Here is a 20,993-nt window from a genome sequence, read left to right on the forward strand (position 1 = left end):
AACCACTTTATGGACATTAAGTCATTTACACTCGGGCATTCCATGAGCAAGATGTGGCAGGTATTAATAGCCCTATGACTTGCCCAGCTATACCACAAGTAAAGGTAGACTCAGGGATGAAAACCCGGACTCCTGGCTTCTTGTCAGTGTTCTGTCCATGGCTCTCATCACTAGACCATATTTCCTAATTCATATTTGGAAAGTCACTAATATAATTAATGGTAGGAATTATAACAGCATCATACATTATTATAATTTATACATTCATGTCTTAAAGGCCATTTTGGTTTTCTCATTAAAACACATAGGTAATTGGATTTCACAGTTTGGTCGAGTTCATTTTTTTCTCCCCCTCAACCTTTACAGGTTATTTTCTTTTATTTGAGCTGTGTTCCAAAGACCCAGCATTCCAAAACCTTGGAACGGTTTTGCTCAGTTATGCCAACTAATTCTGGACTTGCACTGAGGTAAGAAGAAAGAAAATTCTTTTGGTCCATCTTATAAAATGATTCTTGAAAACTTTATAAAATAGTCTGTACTTCCACTATTTTGTCATGGATATATACTACTTTAATTTCAGAACTGTTAAGCCAAATTACCTATTCATACAGTCTGATGTAGCCTGGCAAGGTGGTGCACTCCTGTAAACCAGTGGTTCAGGAGGCTGAGGCAGGAGGATCATAGATTCAAGCCAGCCTTAACAACTTGGGGAGACCCTGTCTTAAAAAATAAAAAGAGGTGAAGATATGACTCAGTGAACCTCTGGGTTCAATCCTTGGTACCCCGCCCCCACCCCAATCCAATATTAAAAATCTGGTCACTTTAGAAAACTGCAGATTGTAAGGGGGTAAATAATTTAAAGAAAGTTCATCTGTGTTCCTCAAGCACATACCAACCTGTCCTCACATGTGTGTTACAAGCAATAAACATATTTTACATGGCAAAGGTAATAGCTTAAGAGATTTTCATAGATCATTTAATCTCAAATATTAACATGCATTGGAATCTTCTGGGATTCTCATTTAAAATGTGAATTCCAAAACTTAAATCTTCAAACCACATTTGAGAAGCATTGATCTAGGGATTCATACATTCAATTAGAATAAGAAAATTTCTGAGCATTTCTCTGTGGTTTCTCTGCCCTGATACAGTAGACCTATTTTTACCCTCAACAACTGTTTTTAATTCCAGAAAGATACTTTAACATGTGAATACTTCAGCTTCCATTTGTGCATTAATTCCCACTGTGTCAGTTGTATCTTATAAGTTTGTTTATTATGTTTCATAATATTTACCAAATATTTCTTTGTATTTTAAAGTATTTGCCTACCACTTAGCACATATGTTGGTAAATGGTATGAATTTGAAAAAAAAAACTCAAAGGCCACAGGTTGTGACAGAAGTAATCATTATCTTTATAATTAAATTTCTTAGCAAACAGGCTGATCTGCAGAGGCTAATAAGAGATATTTGAATTATGAAACATTTGATAAAACATGTGAAACAGAAAATATGGTTGTATTTTGACTAGTTTTTTTAACATGATAGGTGTTTTAGAATACAGGTGATTGTTGGTTTTGTTGGTAAATCCTCACTTTGTGTTTTGGTACTTATTTCTTGTGATCATCTCTGTCTCTTCCTTCATCCTCATTTTAGTTTGTTGAAGATGAGCATAGACCTTGACTAGATCTGTTGATATTTTGTTTTACACTTTCCTTTCCCTGGGGTAATAAGAAGCATTCTACAAATATTTGCTTAATAGCCTTGATGGAATTTAACCAGACTTTATACCTCACCAGACATTCTGCTCATAGAGCACATATGGGGTTCCCTGTACTTGCAATGCTTTGTTCATTTTCCTGAATATACTTTACAGGCTACTTCAACATGAATGGGAAGAAAGCAATGTTCAGATTCTGAAACTTCAAGCCAAGATGTTTACATATAATATCCCAACATGCCTGGCCACCTGGAAAATGTAATGCAACAATCATGTACATGTTTTTATAGCTATTGCTTTTATGTATAAGGTTTGCTCCAGACAGGTAAATCATTTGAAATGACATCTATTTTTTTCCCTTTCTGGACAGATCTCTAATTTAGATTTGTTTTTGGCACTTGCTGTGGTTTAATGCTAAGAGTGTGAGTGCTTTTAACAACTGCTTCTAAAAGCAAAAAAAAAGACAGGTTTTTTTTTTTTTTTTAAATTTTCCTTGAAGGAGAACGTTTAGATAACAAAACTGTTATTAAATGAATAAGTCTATTTACAGACATTATAAGACCATCTCCTTTCAAATGTGGGGTTTTCCCCCTGTTATAGTCTGATTTCTTCTTTCTTTTAAAGGTGTTAGGGCCAGGGATTTTTTTCACTAGTAATTATGAATATATATTTTTTCATGAGCGTTATTGATGTTCAAAACACTTGGTCTGCTCTATTCTTGTAAAGTTGATAAAAATTGTTGAATTTTTCTTTTCACTGTAGGTTACCCTCCTTGGAAGTGTAGCCTGTTACTTTCAGGAAGTTTTGTACTCAGATTCCCACAGTCAGTATTCTGCCAGTGGTGTTTCATTTTGTGCAAAGATATATAAATTTTTCTTTTCCTTTTTCTATATTCCTTTTTTTTCCTTAGAGCCATTGCTGCTGAGATTGTTCTAAAGGGGCAAAGAGAGGTAAGTTACAATTGAATATCAGATGGGTCTCTTTTTTTCCTTTTAGCTGTTCTGCCCCTTTTATTGACTTCTCAGTTTAAAAGGATTAAGGCATAGACGTTAACATTTCAAGTACTCTAATAAATGTTTGGAAACTACAAAATACAACACAACCATTATATCTTGAATGTTAGTATTTTGCTAAGTATCACTCTTTTAAAACAGATAGGATTATGAAGGTATTTTTTTCACCATTTCTTCTGATGGAATTGTGTGTGTATCTATCTTATAGGTCCACCGTTTATATCAGAGAGCCTTACTGAAGTTACCTCTTTGTGCATCACTATGGAAAGATGTAATGCTTTTTATCTTTTATTTTATCTTGATGTTTTCCTATAAATTTTCTGCATGTGCCATATCCATTGATGTGGTAATGCTCAAACTCTAGCTATGTCTTATTTCTATACTTCCCTATCTTTTACAGCAACTCTTGTTTGAAGCATCAGAAGGAGGTAAAACTGATAACCTGAGAAAACTAGTTTCCAAGTGCCAAGAAATTGGAGTCAGCCTAAATGAGCTCTTAAATTTAAACAGTAACAAAACAGAAAGCAAGAATCACTGAACACTGGGTGCAGTCAGTTCTAAGTCCTTATAATAATTGCCAAAATTATTTGAATGATTCTTCAAGATTAGGCTGATCCCTGGCTAAGGTCTGTATAAAGCAGACAATAATGATCATTTCAAGTCCCTACAATATCCTGTCCTTAAAACCGGAAGCAATGAACATGATCCTCTTCAGTTGGATAAATGAACTTCCTGTTTGGCCTGCTTCTAGGCCCTTCCAGATTCTCATAACATCATGTACGTAAGTATAGCTCCTGAAAGTGACTGACATTTATTTTAATTTTACTTTGTGTTTTTTTTTGTTTTTGTTTTTGTTTTTGTTTTGTTTTGTTTTGTTTTGTTTTTTACTTTCTCCCTTTATGTTGTGCTATTCCTGATTCACTTGACACTCTCTGATGCCTGAGAGATTCTTGTTTGGGATTTAATTTCCAGGGCTGTGTTTACAGTTAAAAAGCAGGCAGTCCCTTTTAGTTCTTCCTTTTTAAATCTTTTGAGATTCTTCATTTCAGGATTTAAAACTTAAGCAGTCCATCTTAAGGAAAGTGTAACTGCCATGGCCACAAGTCTGCTAGTTGCACTTGAATGTTCTAACAGGGTTGTTTATTGCCCTTTCTACGTTCTGGACTCCTTGCCGAGACTGTTTAACTTGAAGATTAAAGAAACTATTGCAAATGCCAGTGCATCAGAACCTAAGAGTGGTCAAATATTATGTGCAATTTTTTTGTAAAGAAATTTTAATTTATAATAAAGTTTAACAGTTTAAAGAACAGTTAATATTTGAACTGCTTTGTATTGAAATACTACTTTGTAGTATTAAAGTTGTTCATATACAAAATATTTTTAATATAAGTTAACTTTTTAAAACATGTTGCTGTCTTTATTCACTTTTCACACTGGTGGGGATGGGTTAAAATAGGAAATATGGATATTCACCATATTGAAAAAATATCAATACTTTATTAACTCTGAAATTACTTTCCATTAAAAAAAAATCCAGTGACTTTTTAATTAATGGAAAAATGGGTTCTGTTCTGTTTTGAGGACTGTGANTTCTGTTCTGTAGGCCGCCAAAATGTCCGCTTAACTTTCTGCAGGTGTTCCTCACTTGTATTTTACTATGTGAGTAAGGGACAGTGAATGACCACCTAAGGTCTTGCTGGTCTGCCCTGCGCTTTCTTGCATCTTACACCACCATTCACATAATTCTCCTTGGTAATAGTTACATAGAATTTTTTGAATGTGGCTTGATGCACTAAATGTGAAAACATTTTTCAGCTTTTTCTGTCTGACTCCTTTGAGATAGGTAACGGAAAGCCATATCCTTCTTTCACAGATGGTAAAATGGATATAGCATGTGTCTCTACTTTTCATTTAAGTCACCTTCAAAGAGGAACCTCATAACATGTTATTCAGAGTCCTCAGAGAAGAGAATCAGGATTTTCCTGTACCTAGAGTCCATATGAGCTGTGTGTGAGGCACTAAATGCAGAGATGAATAAAAGGTTCTTAAGGTTCTTGCAGTCTAACAGAAACACAAGAGTATATGCCAAGGAAGCAGCTAAAGGATATCTTAACTTGAGTTGGAAGTTGGGAAAGACTTCCTGAAAATAAATGTTATCGACTAAATCATGAATAAAATGAGGAAAAATTGAAGCCAATAGTGCTACTTTTAAAAATTACATGCTATTGCAACCTCTATTGTAGAAGGATTTGCACATGTTTAGAAACCTGTGCATATTTTAAAATTTTTCTAAAAAGCTTTTTGCAAATTTTATTCACAACTGACAATACGGTAAGATGTATAAAACTCAATAATAGCCTGTTTAGAAGAGAGCTCTTTTGGAGGCAACATGTGCTTGGAAATCCCCATGCATTTAGAGGAATCTTCGACCCAACTTAAAAAGAGCCCTCTTATGGAAAGTCTGATTGTAATTACAACTGCTGCCACTACCTTCAGCTTTTTCCCCTCAAACTTCTTGAATAATCCATGAATAATGTGCTATTTCCATCAGTTAGTAGTATCTACAACTTGCAGAGCACTATTTCAGTGCTCTGTGAAAACTACACAGTTATTTTTCATTACTCTTAAGAGATATGGTTATTGTTTTATTTATATGGAAGAACTGCCTGGAGATTGCCCAGTGTCTTCATTGTTTCAAACTGATTTCTCCAAATGATCTGTTTTAGCCCAGTACCAGAAATGTTTGCAATTAACTGGAAGCTAAGTAAAGCCAGGAATTACATGTTTCAGTTGAAGAACAAAAAAGCTTGGAATATGTGCTTGGAATACAAAAAAGCTTGGAATATATAGTCTCATCAAGAAAGCAGAGGTTCTAGAATACCTGCGGCCAGTGTGATCGGTCTTAAGTGATAGGATTGTGATTAGTGTCAGTGAGTCTGAATTATTTATCCAGTTGAAAGACAGAATTTAATACATGGGAAATGGAATAGAATATTCAGAATAAGTCAATTGTTTTCTAAATGCCATAGAATAACAGTATTTTTTGGAAGACTATTTAATAAATTGTGAAGGCAATCCAAAATATAAGACTCTTCTATGAATTAAGTAAACCCTAAATACAAATGTGAAAATTACTGGCACATGCATTCTACAAGAGCATATACCGTATTTGCCCTTGCACAGGTAATCCAGAAAGCTTCAAAACTATCAGGTTATCCAAAATCAAGGGCAAATTAAATCTTGTAAATGTTCTTACCTACTGAAGTAAGCCTTATGAAAGAGAATGATAGCCAACAGCCCAAAGGAACTGAGTGGTAGAGGACTGGTGATCTGTTTACATTGTTGGAAATAATCAGGGTATCCACTGCCAAGGCCAAAACATATAGTCAGCTTGGCACATCAGATAGTCAAATTTAAGAGTCTGCCTGAGGATAAATTTGGCATTTATTTTGTGTTGGTTGAAATGGAGCTACAAAGAAATAGTTTCAGGAAATACAGGCAAGTCAACCAATGTGATGAAAAAGCACATATTTCAAGGATCTGGGTGTTTAATTTAGCTCTACATTAACTGTATAATCATGACAGGCCATTTCATTGTTGCTGGTGTCCTTTTCCATCTTCAAATCTACAAAATATGGAAATACATGCACTTAACCTGAGGGGTGTTTAGAAATTATCTTTAAAGACAAAAGAGTTTTGAGTTTAGAATCATTTTCCAAAATGGCAGAGATGCTACAAAATAACAGTTTGCTTCCTCTGGACATATTTTCATCACTTGTCAGTTGATCCTACCAATGCTCATGCATGAGTTAGTTGCTATCTCTAAGAAACCCAAGTTCTGAGCATGGTGGTGCACAGTTGTAATCCAGCTACTCTGGTGGCTGAGGCAGGAGGATTTGAATGTCTCTTAACCTCATCCTGGGCAACTTGATGAGACCCTGTCTCAAAACTGAATAATAAAAAGGACTGTGGGTATAATTCAGCAGTAGAGTACTTGTCTAGTGTGTGGGAGTGACCTTGGGTTCAATCCCCAGTACCCCCTCCCCACACATACTAATTAAAAGTGCTAGGCATATAACTCAGTGGTAGAGCATCACATCCTGACTCCAGGTTCACTTTCCAGTTTTTGGGTGGGTGGGGAATCATGGACTATGGTTAAAATTCAGTAGGTAAAATATATTTACCTACTGAAGTAAGCCTTATGAAAGAGAATGATAGCCAACAGCCCAAAGGAATTGAGTGGTAGAGGACTGGTGATCTGTTTATGTTGTTGGAAATAATCAGGGTATCCACTGCCAAAGGTAAGGCCCTGAGTTTGACCTCCAGCATCTCAAACAAAACAAAACTGCCATCTAAATTCAGTGGCTTGTTTTTTATATAGTACTGCCCCAAATTATAGCTTAAATTATCCATTCAAAGAAGGTCTTGACCTTAGGTTTTTAAGTCAAAGAGGATCTATGAAAATCCTGTCCCTGTTTTCAATTCTGAGAATCTGTTAGCTAAACTACTTTTTGCATGTAATAAAGGATAAAAGCAACCTCTTAATTCAGTACTCAAAAGAGCAGCCAATCACCCAGGCTGTTTTCCACTTTTTATTGGAGTTGTCTATGAAGGGCATGGCAGTATTGACCAATTTAAACTTACTTATTATTGTAGGCAAAAGTCATAAAATGATCTCATCAGAGAAGAGGACTTACATAAAGTTTGCATTTAAGATAATTTCCCAGGAGCACACTTTAAAAAGAATTGCCTCTTCTTTCTTTTTTTTAAGCTATGATTTTTATTGTAATTAGGCCGAGCCTGACTGAAACTGTGATCCCAGGGATGGAAAGAGATAAAAATTGCAGAATGCAGGAGCAAAGGATAATTTGTAGTATTTACTTGATTAAATATGGTTCTCAATAAAAGCAGTATGATCTAGCAGAGTATATTTATCAAAATAGTCTAGAATAAATCCAGGGCTTCCTGCAAAGGAGCCTTCTGTGTTAGGACTATAAAAAATGGAAATAACAGTGGGTAAAAAGTTTCTGTCATGAGGTGAAAGTCCCAAGTCAGTGGAACAGGACTGCCTACTGTGGCATTCCATGACAGACCTAGGTTCAGTCTTGTTGCTCTGTCCTATGTGACTTCCATTCCCAAAAGGGCCACTACATATGGTTGTACCAGTCACATCCTGCACAAGGGTACATAGCCAAAAGGCTGAAATGGAACTGAAATTAAGCCCTTGATCAGCTCATCAAGCACCCTTGGGAACTGTTAAAATAGGCATGGCAGAAAGAGGGCCTTTTCTGATTGCACAAAGTGATTGCTTGGACCCCAAGTTCTATGGCAGGGGTGGGCCCTTTTCTCAATTGTACAACAGTACCCTATGGGTTGGTTTTCATGATTCTAGGAGGCTCTCCAGGGTCAGCCCTTTTGATATGGAAGGGAAAAGGAAGATACACCACCTATCTCCTAAGACTACTTTTCAGGGTCTGGGAATATATAGCTTAATGCTAGAGTACTTGCCTTGCATATGTGCAGCCCTAGGTTTACTAACAACACACACACACGTGATTTTTCAGAAGCTTGATGTGTGCTATTGTTCTGTTCAGAGCAAAGACACTTGGTTACTGTAATAGCTCAAAAATGTAGTCTTTGTCTTAGGTACTAGATAGACAATAAAAATTCAAGTATGTAAAGGAATACAAATTTGTGAGACAATTAAATACCTGTGCCGTGCCATCATCAAGTAGGCAGACTGTAGAGTGAAGTTAGCAGCTTGATCCTAACTTGTTCTAAGATCTAAATTAGGAAAAAAAAAAACAAAAAAAAACATTAAAGCTCTTTTCATTCTATAAGTCTCTAGTTCTTTGGAACAGGAAAGCTGAAAGCAGTTTCTAGACTTAGTTGATCAGACAGGCTCAGGAATGGGCATTTAAGAATCAACACTCTTGAGACTTCATGCCATAAGGAACACTATTCCAAGTGCTTGAGGTTTACTAACATTTACATTTTCACAACCCAACAAGAGGCTGCTTTGAATTCATTTTACCGGGTGTAAACAGTCACAAGAAGTTAATTAGGGGCTGGGGATGTGGCTCAGTGGTAGAGCGCTTGCCTAGCATGCATGAGGCACTGGGTTTGATCCTCAGCACCACATAAATGTAAAATAAAGATTGTGTCCACCTAAAACTAAAAAATAAATATTAAAAAAAGAGTTAAGTCAAAAAGATAGTAAATGACAAACTCAGGAGGTTGAGTCCTAAATATGTGCCCTTATTTGGTAACTTAAAACCCCTAGAGTAAAATTGGTCCAATAAATGAGACCATTGAGGGAATCATTGATAAAGGGTCTCACTCTTTTTATTATCAATTAATAGTGTGTAAACCTTCCTGAAGCTTCTATACTATAATGACAGTAGCACCTCAACACAGTGTTAGACCCTTCTGGGAGTGAGACTCAAGAGGAAAGCAGAGGTAAGAGTTGAAAGAGAAATGTGGAAACAGCTGGATTCACCGTGTTTGAAATCAGATACCCCTGGGTTTTTCAGATATTTAACATTCTCATCAACTACCCCCACCCTTCTTAAAAATTGAGCCTCAGATTCAGTGGAGGTTCTTGTCCTCTGAAATACTGTAAGTTAATTCAGCCCAACACCTGTGGCCCTATGCCTGAGGAATAACATTGCTGATAGGTCATTTACTACTTAGGTCAGAAAAAGGGATATGTTCTTGCAGCTACATTAATTAAGAAAGTAATCAGTTTCTGTTGAAGGCGAGAATTGTGGAAGAATGGGCAATGAGAGAGCTGCATGTTTAGATGCCTAGTGGATAGGGCTGAGAAGGTTTTTCAATGTGCTTAAATTCTCTTCACATTCCCCTTGGATTACAGACTTGGCTGTATGATCATGAAAAAGTTCACAACTCTTCATTTCTAAGAATGGGTTAATAGTAGTCCTTGTCTCACTTGGAGTTCTGAAAACATATAGCATACAGCTAAAGGAGTTAGCACGGTATCTAGCTGGAACATGGTAAATAACAGCCACAACTGGTCATACTAGATGAGTGATTGTAGAAGCTGTTTGAAGAAGGATGACTTGGAATGTGGATTAGGGAAGTATTTTGGTATAATAAAAGAAGATAGGGTGGCAGAGTCTGATTACTTGATTAAACTTTTCATTAGATGAAGACCTGAAGAACAAGTAGAGACAGAATATGAATTAATCAAGTAAGATTTCATTTGAACCAATATTTATTTGGCAAATGAAAGTTCTAAGAAAGCTTTGGAAACAAAATAGTATTGATGAATGAAGATGACACTTGCAAAGACATGAAAAGATAGTACAGTTTTTTTTTTTTTTTCCCATTGAAGATTCCCCAGTGTAGGAAATGTGCTAAGGAAAACATTACAGTAATCTAGATCTTTGCTCCTTAAGTTCCCCATGTGATTCTATGCATATTAAAATTTCAGAAACACTATTGTAGGCTAGAGAGAAATGCATGGATTTCCATTGTTTAAAATAGAAAAGAATGAAGAAATGTCCCAAATTACTGGACATCTATTTTAATGTCTGAAATACAATAGCTGCAAGTCACATAGTTTTTGTTTTGTTTTGTTTTTGTTTTTGTTTTTTGACATGAGGTGGTGAGGTGATTCCAGGGATTGAACCCAGGAGCTTTTAACCACTGAGCTACATCCTCAGCCCTTTTATATTTTATTTTGAGACAGAGTGTGACTCAGGTCTCATAGGTACTTGTATCAAACTATTGGCCAGGGCTGCTATCAAGTCATCTGAGTCTCATGTGGTTGTTTGTAGGCCTCAGTTTCTCACCACACGGATGGTTCCTTAGCTCTACCTGAATGGCTCCATGGCAGAGTAGCTGACTTCCTCCAGCATGAGCTGATAGGGAAGGAACCAAAACGAGAAGTTTTAGTCTTTTATAGTCTCATCTGGGAAATGACATACTGAGATATCTATTGGTCACACAGCTTAGCCCTTGTATGAAATAAGAGGAGATCACACAGAAATGCAAATAACAGTGGGTACTGATCATTGAGAGGTGATTTTGGAACCTGACTGCTACAATGATGGAAGTGCTTTTCTCTGAGCAACCAAACTCATCATTAGGTCCAGGTGCAACTTGCATAGGTGGGAGCCTTTTTAGTCCCTGTGGAAAGGGAGCTAAGACAATGTATGAATTGCAGACCACAAACAGATGTTCAGTCTACTTGTAGGGCTAATGATGCAAGCAGAAATGGATTTTAGTCTTAATTGGATGGGGAAGGCAGAAGAGTATGGAAGCAAAGAATACCTATTCAGTGGAGACAGCTTTCATATTCCAAAATATTTGAATACAGAACTGTCCCAGCAGTCTTTTAATTCATACTTGTATCAAAAATTGAAGAAGGATGTTTAACTCATAAGTGGATCAAATTGATTCCTCTAAACAGGTTATATCTCCTGGGTATTCTGACTTTCTCATGTCAAAGATTGGCCTTCGATACTGAACCAAAGAACAAATAATGATTATAAAACAATGTTGGAAAAACTTTTGCAACTCTTGTAACTCCTGTTATCAATAGGCCTGCAAATAGTGAAATAAGCTTCCATTATTTTGTACCATTTCCCTTTGAAATGAAAATGCATCCTTCTGTTTCAATTCATAGTACCTGCTTCTTCATCAGCTTGGTATCTTTAACCTATGCAATCTGTTACACTAAACCAACCCAACACACTCTAAATCCTGTAAGCCATAAACAATTAAAATCACAAAAATAAATTGTATAGAAGAGTCGTCATTCATCTCCATTGAATTTTGGCTGTTTTAGGGATCCCCAGTCAAACATGAAAAATATTTAAACTTTTGTTCATACTACACAGATATTTAGAGGAAAAACTGAATATTCCAAAGATTGTAACAGGCAAGAATCAACTGCCCAATCTTTCTCTAGTTGACTACAAGAAAGCAACATATCAAGAATTCTTGTTTTTCCATTGGGAAATAAAGTTACGTTATTCAGAAACAAAGACATATGGTCTAATTTAGATCATAGACCCTCTATACCCCCAGAGGGCCAATTCTGCTCTTGTTAGAAAAAAAAACCTTGGGTAAAAAGTACAGGATTTAAAATTTTTATTATCATTTTTTGGGGTGGACCACTTCCTTGTTTACAGCAAACCTCAGTGATTAGCAACTTTTCTTTTTTTTGGGGGGGGGAGGGGGATACCAGTGATTGAGCCCAGAGATGCTTAACTACTGAGTCACATGCCTAGCCCTTTTAATTTTTTATTATGATAGGGTCTCACTAGGTTGGTTATAGCTTCACTAAGTTGCTGAGGATGGCTTCAACCTGTGATCCTCCTGCCTTCGCCTCTTGAGCCACTGGGATTACAGGCATGCACCACCATACCTGGAAATTAGCAAGTTTTGATTAAAATGTCAAGCAAGATCATTTTCTTAGCCAGGTGCAGTGGTGCATGCCTATAATCCTAGCGGCTCGAGAGGCTGAGGCAGGAGGATTGCAAGTTCAAAGTCAGCCTTAGTAATGACGAGGCACTAAGCAACTCAGTGAGACCCTGTCTCTTAATAAAATAGAACATAGGGCTGAGGATGAAGCTCAGTGGTCGAGTGCCCCTGAGTGCAATCCCTAGTAAGCCCCCTCCAAAAAAAGAACATTTTCTTACTATGAAATGGAGATTATAATTTAATAAGTTATTCAAATAAGTGTCAGATACATATTAACAGTAAATCCCTCCAGTGAAAATGAAAACTTTTCTAAAAAGTTTGTGTATCACAATAAACTATTTTACTTCTTTTTTGACTTTTACAGTTAGTGTCCTGTCCTTTAAGGCTGCTGCAACAAAAATACTATCAACTGGCTGGCTTATAAACAACCAACATTTATTTCTCAGAATTTTTGGAGACTTAGAAGCCCAAGATCAAGGAGATGGCAAAGTTGGTGTCAAGTGGGAGTCCATTCTTCACAGATGGCAACTCCTAGCTATGTCCTCATATGGCGAAAGAGCCAGCTAACTAGCTGGGACCTGGGGTCTCTTATAAGGACACTAATCAAATTAATGAGAGCAGAGCTTCCATGAAGCCTCCGCCTCCAATATTATATTACTGGTTAGTACTTCAACATTCATATGAATGTTGACGATGCATAGATATGCAGACAGTAGCAATTGTAAAGTGGACTTTGTTGACGCAGAGTATAATGTAAATATTTTATCAACTCAATATTATAGCTGAGCACTCTGAAGAAAGGGAAGTAAAGAAATTTGCCAAAGGTCATGCAACCTATAAGGGTTGGAGTTGGAATTTGAACCCAGGATACCTGACTGCAGAATCTGAATACACAGTCGCTGGTGTTATGTTGCCCCTCAAAGTAACCACTCTGATTTATTTTTTTTTTCTGTACTGGGGATTGAACTCAGGGGCACTTGACCACTAAGCCACATTCCCAGCCCTATTTTATAGTTTATTTAGAGACAGGATCTCTCATCATTGCTGAGGCTGGCTTTGAATTTGTAATCCTATCTCAGCCTCCCGAGCCACTGGAATTACAGGCATGTGCCACCATGCCTGGCGGAATGTTTCTTGAATAATTACATTAACCTAAATGCGTGCTACATAAATTCTTTATAGGTAAAGGTTAATAAGGATAGAGATGTTGACCAAGTAAATCTTTTTCCTAGTCAATCTATAATAGCCAACATTTGCAACCTTTTTTAAAATTTTTTTTTTAATTTTTAAATTTTTTTTTAGTGTAAAATCAAATTTCTTCTGTATGCCTCCCCTCCCCTTTTCTCTAGACTTAGGGTGACCATCTTTCTTTTCCCTTTGTTAACTGTTCTCCCTTGCCCTAAGAGTGATAGCTTAGTTCCTCCTATTAATACCTTGCTCCTGTAGGCGGCAGGGTGCAGTAGTTCTCAAACTTTGGCCTGTAACAGAATCACCTGAATGGCCTGGTAAAACACAGATTGCTAGATGCCACTTCCAGAATTATGACTGGACTGAGGCTTCAGAACATGAATTTCCAACAAGTTCCCAGGGACCATACTTTGAAAATCATTAGAGTAGCTGTTGACAGAAATGTCTCTAGGACCCATCTTCACTCTATACCAGACAGGGATCTTAGGCAAATTAATAAGCCTTTGTGCTATAACTTCATCATCTAGAGAACAGAAATGATAACAAGACCCATCTCATGGGCTTGTGTCCCAATTAAATAAGGTATTGTACATATAAAGCACCTAACACACGCCTGGCAATGATTAAATCCTCATAATAACTATTATGGTGGGATTGGTTTTCCAGTTAAACATCACTTGAAATATATTTAAAAATAAAATAGAAGCTATTAACAATGAAAAACTCTTCTTATCTTACCTGCAGAGGGAGCTCCATTAGTGTCACAATCCTCACATCTTAGTATACTCACTCTTTTTCGGGGGAGCAGGAATGATTGATCTTTTGGGGATTTTGGGAGAGAAATCTGGCCTGTTTGGGTAAGCTTCTCCCTCTCTTTTTTAAATCTTGGAAGTAGGCTGTCCACAGAAATCATGAATCCTGCTGCTCCCTGGAAAAGATATAGAGTCTCTCCTCTGGGTAGGGAGACTGTGATCTAATACTACTGGTGACTGGGAAGAGAATATGGCAAACTCTGGAAAGTTCACTTGCCAAGATATTTAAGCCATATTGGGTACCAAGGTTAAGGTTATTATTAAGAAAACACGACAGATTGCTTTGTATCTGTATTGTTTTTGTTGTTGTTAATATTATTATTATTTTAATTTCTCACTTCTTTAGAACTTAGGTTGAGAGAATGGATGTTATTCATTGGAACACTTCAAACCAGTATGAGATTTGAACCTTTGGCTATTAAATTTTGAGTTGAGTTTTGGTGAAGACAAACCATATCCAAACCAGAGCATTCTACCTGTAGTCCCCCAAACTTCATGTCCCCCTCACTTACAAAATACACTCACTTCATCCCAATAATCCCAAAGTCATAACTTATTCCAACACTCATTCAAAAGTCCAAAGTCTCATCTGAATCAAATATAAGGTGAAAAGCAAATTTCTCTCAGCTGTGATACTGTGAAATAAGAACAAGTTATCTATTTCTGTCTACAATGGCGGGAAAGGCATAGAGTAGACATGGCCATTCCAAAAGAGACAGAAAAAAGAAAGAAAGAAAGAAAGTGATGATAGGCTCCAAACAAGTCCAAAACCCAAGATGGTGGACATTTCGAATTAAAACAGAAGGATAATTTTTCTCTCTATGTGCCAGGCATCTCCTAGACACATTGGGGTTTGGGTCTCCGAAACATTAGGCAGCTCTGTCTCTATGGCTTTGTGGGGCTCCATTCATGCTGCAGCTGTCTCAGGTTGGAGTTGAGTATTGGTACCTGCAGTTTCCCAGGCAGGCATTGCATATTTCTGATAGCTCTGCCATTTTGGGGTTCCAGTCATAGTCCATATCCCACAGCTCTAGTAGGCAATCTAGTAGAGATTCTCTGCGGTGGCTCTGTGGGTGGAAGTTTTCTGCCTGGGCTTCCAGGCAGTTCAATACATTCTTTGAAGTCTAGGCAGAGGAAGCCATGCCTCTATAGCTTATGCATTCTGTAACCTATGTAATTAGCAGTGTATGGACATGGATAACACCAAGGCTTGCTGTTGCATGCACCAGATAAGTAGTCTGAGCTACAATGGGAGTCATTTGTGAATTTGTGGAGTGACCTGTCCCTTGGAAAAATTCTGCCCTCCTAAGCTTCAGGGTCTATAGTGAGAGGAACAGTCTCAAATATTTCTGAAACCCCTCTGGGCATTTTTCCCATTGTACAGATGAATAGAACTTTACTTCTTTCTATCCACATTAATATCTTTAACAAATAGTTGCTATTGTAATATTGTGTGCATGTATGATATGTAACAACAAATCCTTTCATTATGTACAACTATAATGCATCAATTAAAAATATGGAAAAACAGTTGCTTGACCTCACTCTTACATGGTTTTTTGCTCTTTATATTTAAATTTTTACACCATGGTCCTTTTAATTATAAATTGTCTAAATTATCCCCTTTCCACATATCTTAGTATATGTAATTGGAAGCAACCCTAAAGCTCCTTTTGTATTTTGCTTGGAAACTTATTCCACCAGAAATCCTAGTTCATCCCTCTGAAGTTCTGCCTTCTGAAAAGGTCTAGGGTCTGGACACAATGCACTCAAGTTCTTTGCAACTTTATAATGAGAATGGTTTTGCTCTCTTTCCCAATAAAACTTTTCTCATTTTCACCTGAGACTTTGTGGGAATGGCCTTTTCTGTCCATACGTCTATCAGCATTCTGGTCAAACAGCTTAAGTTATTTCTTAGAGGTTTCAGATTTTCCCCTAGCCTTTTTGTCTTCTGAGCCCTCACAAGAATCACCCTTAAATCACCCTTAAAGCTCTGCTATTTTTTCTAGCCTTCTCCTCCAAACTCTTCTGTCCTTTTCTACCCACATACAGCTGATTTCACATTTTCAGGATTGTTATAGCAGTGTCCCATTTGTAGCACCCATTTTCTGACTTAGTTAATTTCCTATGACTGAATAACATACAAGGAAAAATTTATTTTGGTTTATGGTTCTGAAGACTAGGATATCCACTAGCATGGTGCCAGTGAGGGCTTTGCACTGCTTCAACTCATGGTGGACAGTAGAAGGACAAGTGGGTATGTGTGGAGGAACAAGAGAAAACCAACAAAGCCAAACTTGTTATTACACATGGTTCTTGTGGTAAGAGCCCACTCCTTCAAGAAAGGTGTTAATTCCTCTCAACAATTTAATCACTTCTTAAAGCTCTCACCACCTCTGAAGACCATTACATTGGCAATTAAATTTCAAGAAAAGTTTTGGTGGGAACAAACCATATCCAAACCATATCCCAGGACAAAAAGAATACTTTAGCCTGAGGCTGGATGTAAGCCTTCTACTTTAACACCCCATGGTTTGGTCCTGAGGCTCCAGTTCTGTCATCTCTAACTAAGAGATTTGCATCTTTGTTTTTATTGCCACAGGTGTCTTCCAAATAACTTTCTATTCTTATGATCAAAAAAGCCAACTAGCCACAGTTATGGAATATTTCACTTAAATATTCTAATATTTACAGCTTGGGATCAAACAAGAAGGGAAAGAAGAAGAAAGGCAGAAAATGGAGAGATAGACAAGGACTTTATGCAGCTGAAGAGAAAAACTAATTGTGAAGCATCTCAATTTTGCCATGTATTGCCTGTTAGTGCTAATATTTCTACAATTTTGAGCTATGACTCTGGTTTAGTTGACTTTTAGCTGTTCAGTGGCAGAAAGAACAGATTTCAACCTGCTATAACCTGCCATAAGAGAGTTGATATTTCATCAGTAGTTTGAGAGAAAAGATCAGCATCAGTGAAGAGCTAGAGAAATTAAGAAGCTTGCCTGGTACTCTACCAAGATCTCTATGACAAGTGAATTTAAATCCCAGGTCTTTATTTTTCACCAAACTAAGGGACCAACTGCTCACCCTCTAATGACACAGAACTATGTTCTCCAGGTTCAGGATGCAGATTTAGAGTCTCTGCCTTCCGCAGCCATTTCCCAAGCCTGACATTTCTTCTGAGGAGGCTAGAAAGAATTCATCTAGAATGTTGGGAACTGAGAAGTCAACTGATATTCAGTCTAGCTTCTCGCTTGATGTGGTAGACTTTCTTTGGTATCCAAGACACCTGCTGAATGAATATTTCTCAGGTGAGCTTAATTTGGTCTCCCTAAGTTGTTCACCAGTTGGTTCTTGTTCTCTGAAAGCTGACTTGCTGTGTGGTTGTTTTTCAAGTGCTAGTAAATAGAACCTGTGTTTTAGCACTAGCTCCTCCTCATCTTTAACCTTATAAACTCATTTTTTGCTTTGCTTTTTCACCTGTAAAATGATAAAGCCTTATTTGCACGTTGGTAAGTGGGCAAAGACAGTAAGCAGCTATTGAATACTTGCTGCTTTGCAGATACTGTGCTGAGACATTTATATACACTGAGTTATTAATATTCCCAACCCAATAAAGTTGGTGGTTTATTCCAATTTTACGGAGGAGAAAATTGAAGCTGAGAAGATTAAATACTTTACCCAAAGTTCATACAGAGAGTAATAGAACTAGAACTTGAACCCAGGTCTGCCTGGCCAGCTGTAAGTTCATACTTTGAAAAGCACTTAGTAAATTTCAATTATTCAAATATCTAATTTTTTTTTCTCTAGGTGAAGCATTTTCCATTTTCTTTGACTATTCTTAGATGGGATATCATTTCGCTATCCAATTTCACTTGTATTTCACAGTGTTTCTCTAGCTCAACACATGTACTTTCTACCAGGTTTCTGAATCCAAACAAGCTAAAGTTTTATCATCCTACCCCATACGCATCAAAGGTCAGACTTGCTGAAACTTGTGTTTGAGGCAAATGAGTCAGTGTAGAATCTGAGTTCAATATCTTTTTTTATTTATTTTTGCAGTGCTGGGAATGGAACTCAGGCCCTTGCATATGCTAAACAAGTGTTCCACTATTGACCTACATCCCAGCCCCTTTGTTCAACACTTTTAGAAAGATTCATAAGGAGGAAATGAGGTGCATATTTACCATTTCTCTTGCAAAGAAAAGCTACCTAACTGTATTTTAAAGATCTAATCCTAACTGTATTTTTTTTTTCTTTTTTTTTTTTTAAAGAGAGAGAGAGAGGAGAGAGAATTTTAATATTTATTTTTTAGTTATCGGCGGATACAACATCTTTGTTTTGTATGTGGTGCTGAGGATCGAACCCGGGCCGCACGCATGCCAGGCAAGCACGCTACCGCTTGAGCCACATCCCCAGCCCTCCTAACTGTATTTTAAAGACCATGAGTCTGACAGAGAAAATGATCAGTGTTCAATGGCCTAGAGAGAGATCATCCTTTTTGTCTGCACAGTTTAACCATAAAATAAAATTTCCAAATGCTGAATGAAGAACATGAGTGGAACAAGTATGGTCACAGTGAGATCCATCTGTTTATCTAAGACATTCTCATGCTGGCTAATGGGCCCCTGAGCTAAGTGTAATTGTAAGATTAACAAAAGAAGCAGGACATTGTTATTTTTTCAGATGTTAGAGCTTTTCTGGTTCTAAATGAAAAGGGTATTGCTAATTTTATTTCCTTTACTACTATTTTGTTTTTCTATTTTGGGCCAAATCTAAATGAAAGGATGTTTTCTATTTCACATTTAGAACTCTTCATTTCAGACGTCAAGCCTCTAGAACTGTGGGAGAATAAATCTCTGTTGTTTAAAAAAAAAAAAAAAAGAATGATTTTCTCTTCAGGAAGAGTTGAGAAAAAAAATTACATGTAGTAATAGCCAGCTCATTATATTTTTCTATTAAAATGTCATTCAAAATAGTTTGTTATAGGTAACATATGAACAGAGGGACTAAAAATGATGAGTTTTCTTGATGTAACTGGTTGAATGCAAAAACAAAGACAAATATTTTACAAATGAAATCAGTATACGGTATCTTTCCAGAGAGAATTTATCTAAACTAGTATGCCTGTCAATCCTTTTATGTTATTTGTTTTTGTTTTTTTTGTTTGGGTACTGGAGATTGAACCCAGGGGCGCTCTACCACTGAGCTACATCCTGAGCCCTTTTAATTCTTGAGGTGGGATCTTGCTAAATTGTCCAGATTGGCTTCAAACTTGTGATACACTTGCCTCAGCCTCTAGAGATGCTGGGATCATAGGCGTGCACTATGTGCCTGGATCCTTCATGCTGTTTGAAATAGCTTCAGTTCTTTCACACGTTTGTATCAGGAATTGCTGTACATAAGCTTATTGCCTACCTCCACTCCACTGAATGCAAATTCTAGGCCTTGTTTAGTTATCCCCAGTGTATATAGCACTGCACATAGTAGGCACACAATATTTGTCAAGTGAATGAATCCATTTTTGAAAACATAAATTTGTTAACCACATATTCTAGGCTAGATTATTCCTTTATGTTCTTTTGATTTGTTACATTGTTTTTATTGTGGTTCAGTCTATCTCTATGACATATTTTTTCCTTTCTCACTGTAGATTTATTTGTAGATGCAGTTTCAATTTGTGCTGTATTGTATATTGAAGAACATTTTTCAAACCCTTAATATACTAGTGTTTAGTGTGAGGTGTATTGCAACTAGTGTTTGCTATTAAAGTAATGAAGCTTATGGATTTATTTTTAAAGAAAATAGAATGGATATAAATGTTTTCTTCTTCTCCTTCTCCTCCTCCTCCTTCTTTTAATTACATTACTGACTTGTGTTTTCTTGAGCAAGAGAGATAGGAGGAGGTTGCCAGGACTTGTTCTTAACTTTGGTTGCCTAAAAACAAGTATGCTGAGAAGAAAGACTGAGATATGTTGCTCTCTAGAGTTTTCTGCTGCCTGGGCTGAGGGGTGAGATTAAGAGGAGTGAATCCTTGATTTATCTGAAGTCCAAGCATGTACTGTACAAGAAGACCTCATTAACTAGGCTTAACTGTTAACTAGGTTTAGGCTAAAGCATATGGTTAAGCCTGATGGGTGGGTGGGACACAGTGCCAGGCACCTTGGGGGTGCTCGGTAAACATGGACTGAACTTAGTCATAATGCCGAGCCTGCTACCAGTACTTTTGTTTCATTTGGCAACCCATATAGGGAGAATAGCAATCAGTACTGAAGCTGAAAGGTCTGGCACAGGTATCTAGGAAAATTATTTTATTTCTTTATGTTTTTGGGAACTTACTGGGAGGAATGAATTTCTTCATACCCTGAAAATCACAGGTCCTATTGTTTTGGCCTTGACATGGTCATGAAATATGTTTGCATTAAAGGAAGAATTTATAGGAAACTCGTGTCCATGTTGAATAATTTAAGATGGATTTGTTATTCATACATCCCTTTCTAATTGTGTGTGTCTTTTTTTTTCTTCTTACATTAAAAAAAGTGTTTGAGGCCAGTGTAAGTTCTGACTTATAAAATCCAGACTATCACTAGGAACAATAAACTTTACCAATGTCATGACAAAATGACTTATCAATCCAGGAGTTAGCAAAAATATTTTGGTTTGTTCTTATGAAAAATTATTTTTTAATATGGCTAATGTATTTAAAGTATGAGAGTGCAAATATTTACATAGCAAATGTACTTAACCTCCCAAATTAAAAACATTAGGGGACCGTATGTCTCCTTATGGGTTCAATAAATAGACATGAAAATA

General features: G+C 36.9%; 1 protein-coding gene across 2 annotated transcripts in view; it reads left to right on the top strand.

The window, feature by feature from the left end:
- The window catches only part of Zfc3h1 (zinc finger C3H1-type containing), a 48,762-nt gene extending 44,720 nt beyond the window's left edge, over positions 1-4,042 (top strand). For both annotated transcript variants that reach the window (XM_015483002.2, XM_015483003.2), the window contains exons 31-35: positions 367-467; positions 1,877-1,978; positions 2,631-2,670; positions 2,942-3,004; positions 3,134-4,042. In XM_015483002.2, the coding sequence (XP_015338488.1) occupies positions 367-467; positions 1,877-1,978; positions 2,631-2,670; positions 2,942-3,004; positions 3,134-3,271 (444 nt within the window). In that variant the 3' untranslated portion in view covers positions 3,272-4,042. The remainder of the gene's footprint in view (positions 1-366; positions 468-1,876; positions 1,979-2,630; positions 2,671-2,941; positions 3,005-3,133) is intronic.
- The last annotated feature ends 16,951 nt before the right edge of the window (positions 4,043-20,993 follow it).

The sequence above is a fragment of the Marmota marmota genome, unplaced genomic scaffold, assembly GCF_001458135.2.
Source record: "Marmota marmota marmota unplaced genomic scaffold, marMar, whole genome shotgun sequence".
NCBI classification, from domain to species: domain Eukaryota; kingdom Metazoa; phylum Chordata; class Mammalia; order Rodentia; family Sciuridae; genus Marmota; species Marmota marmota.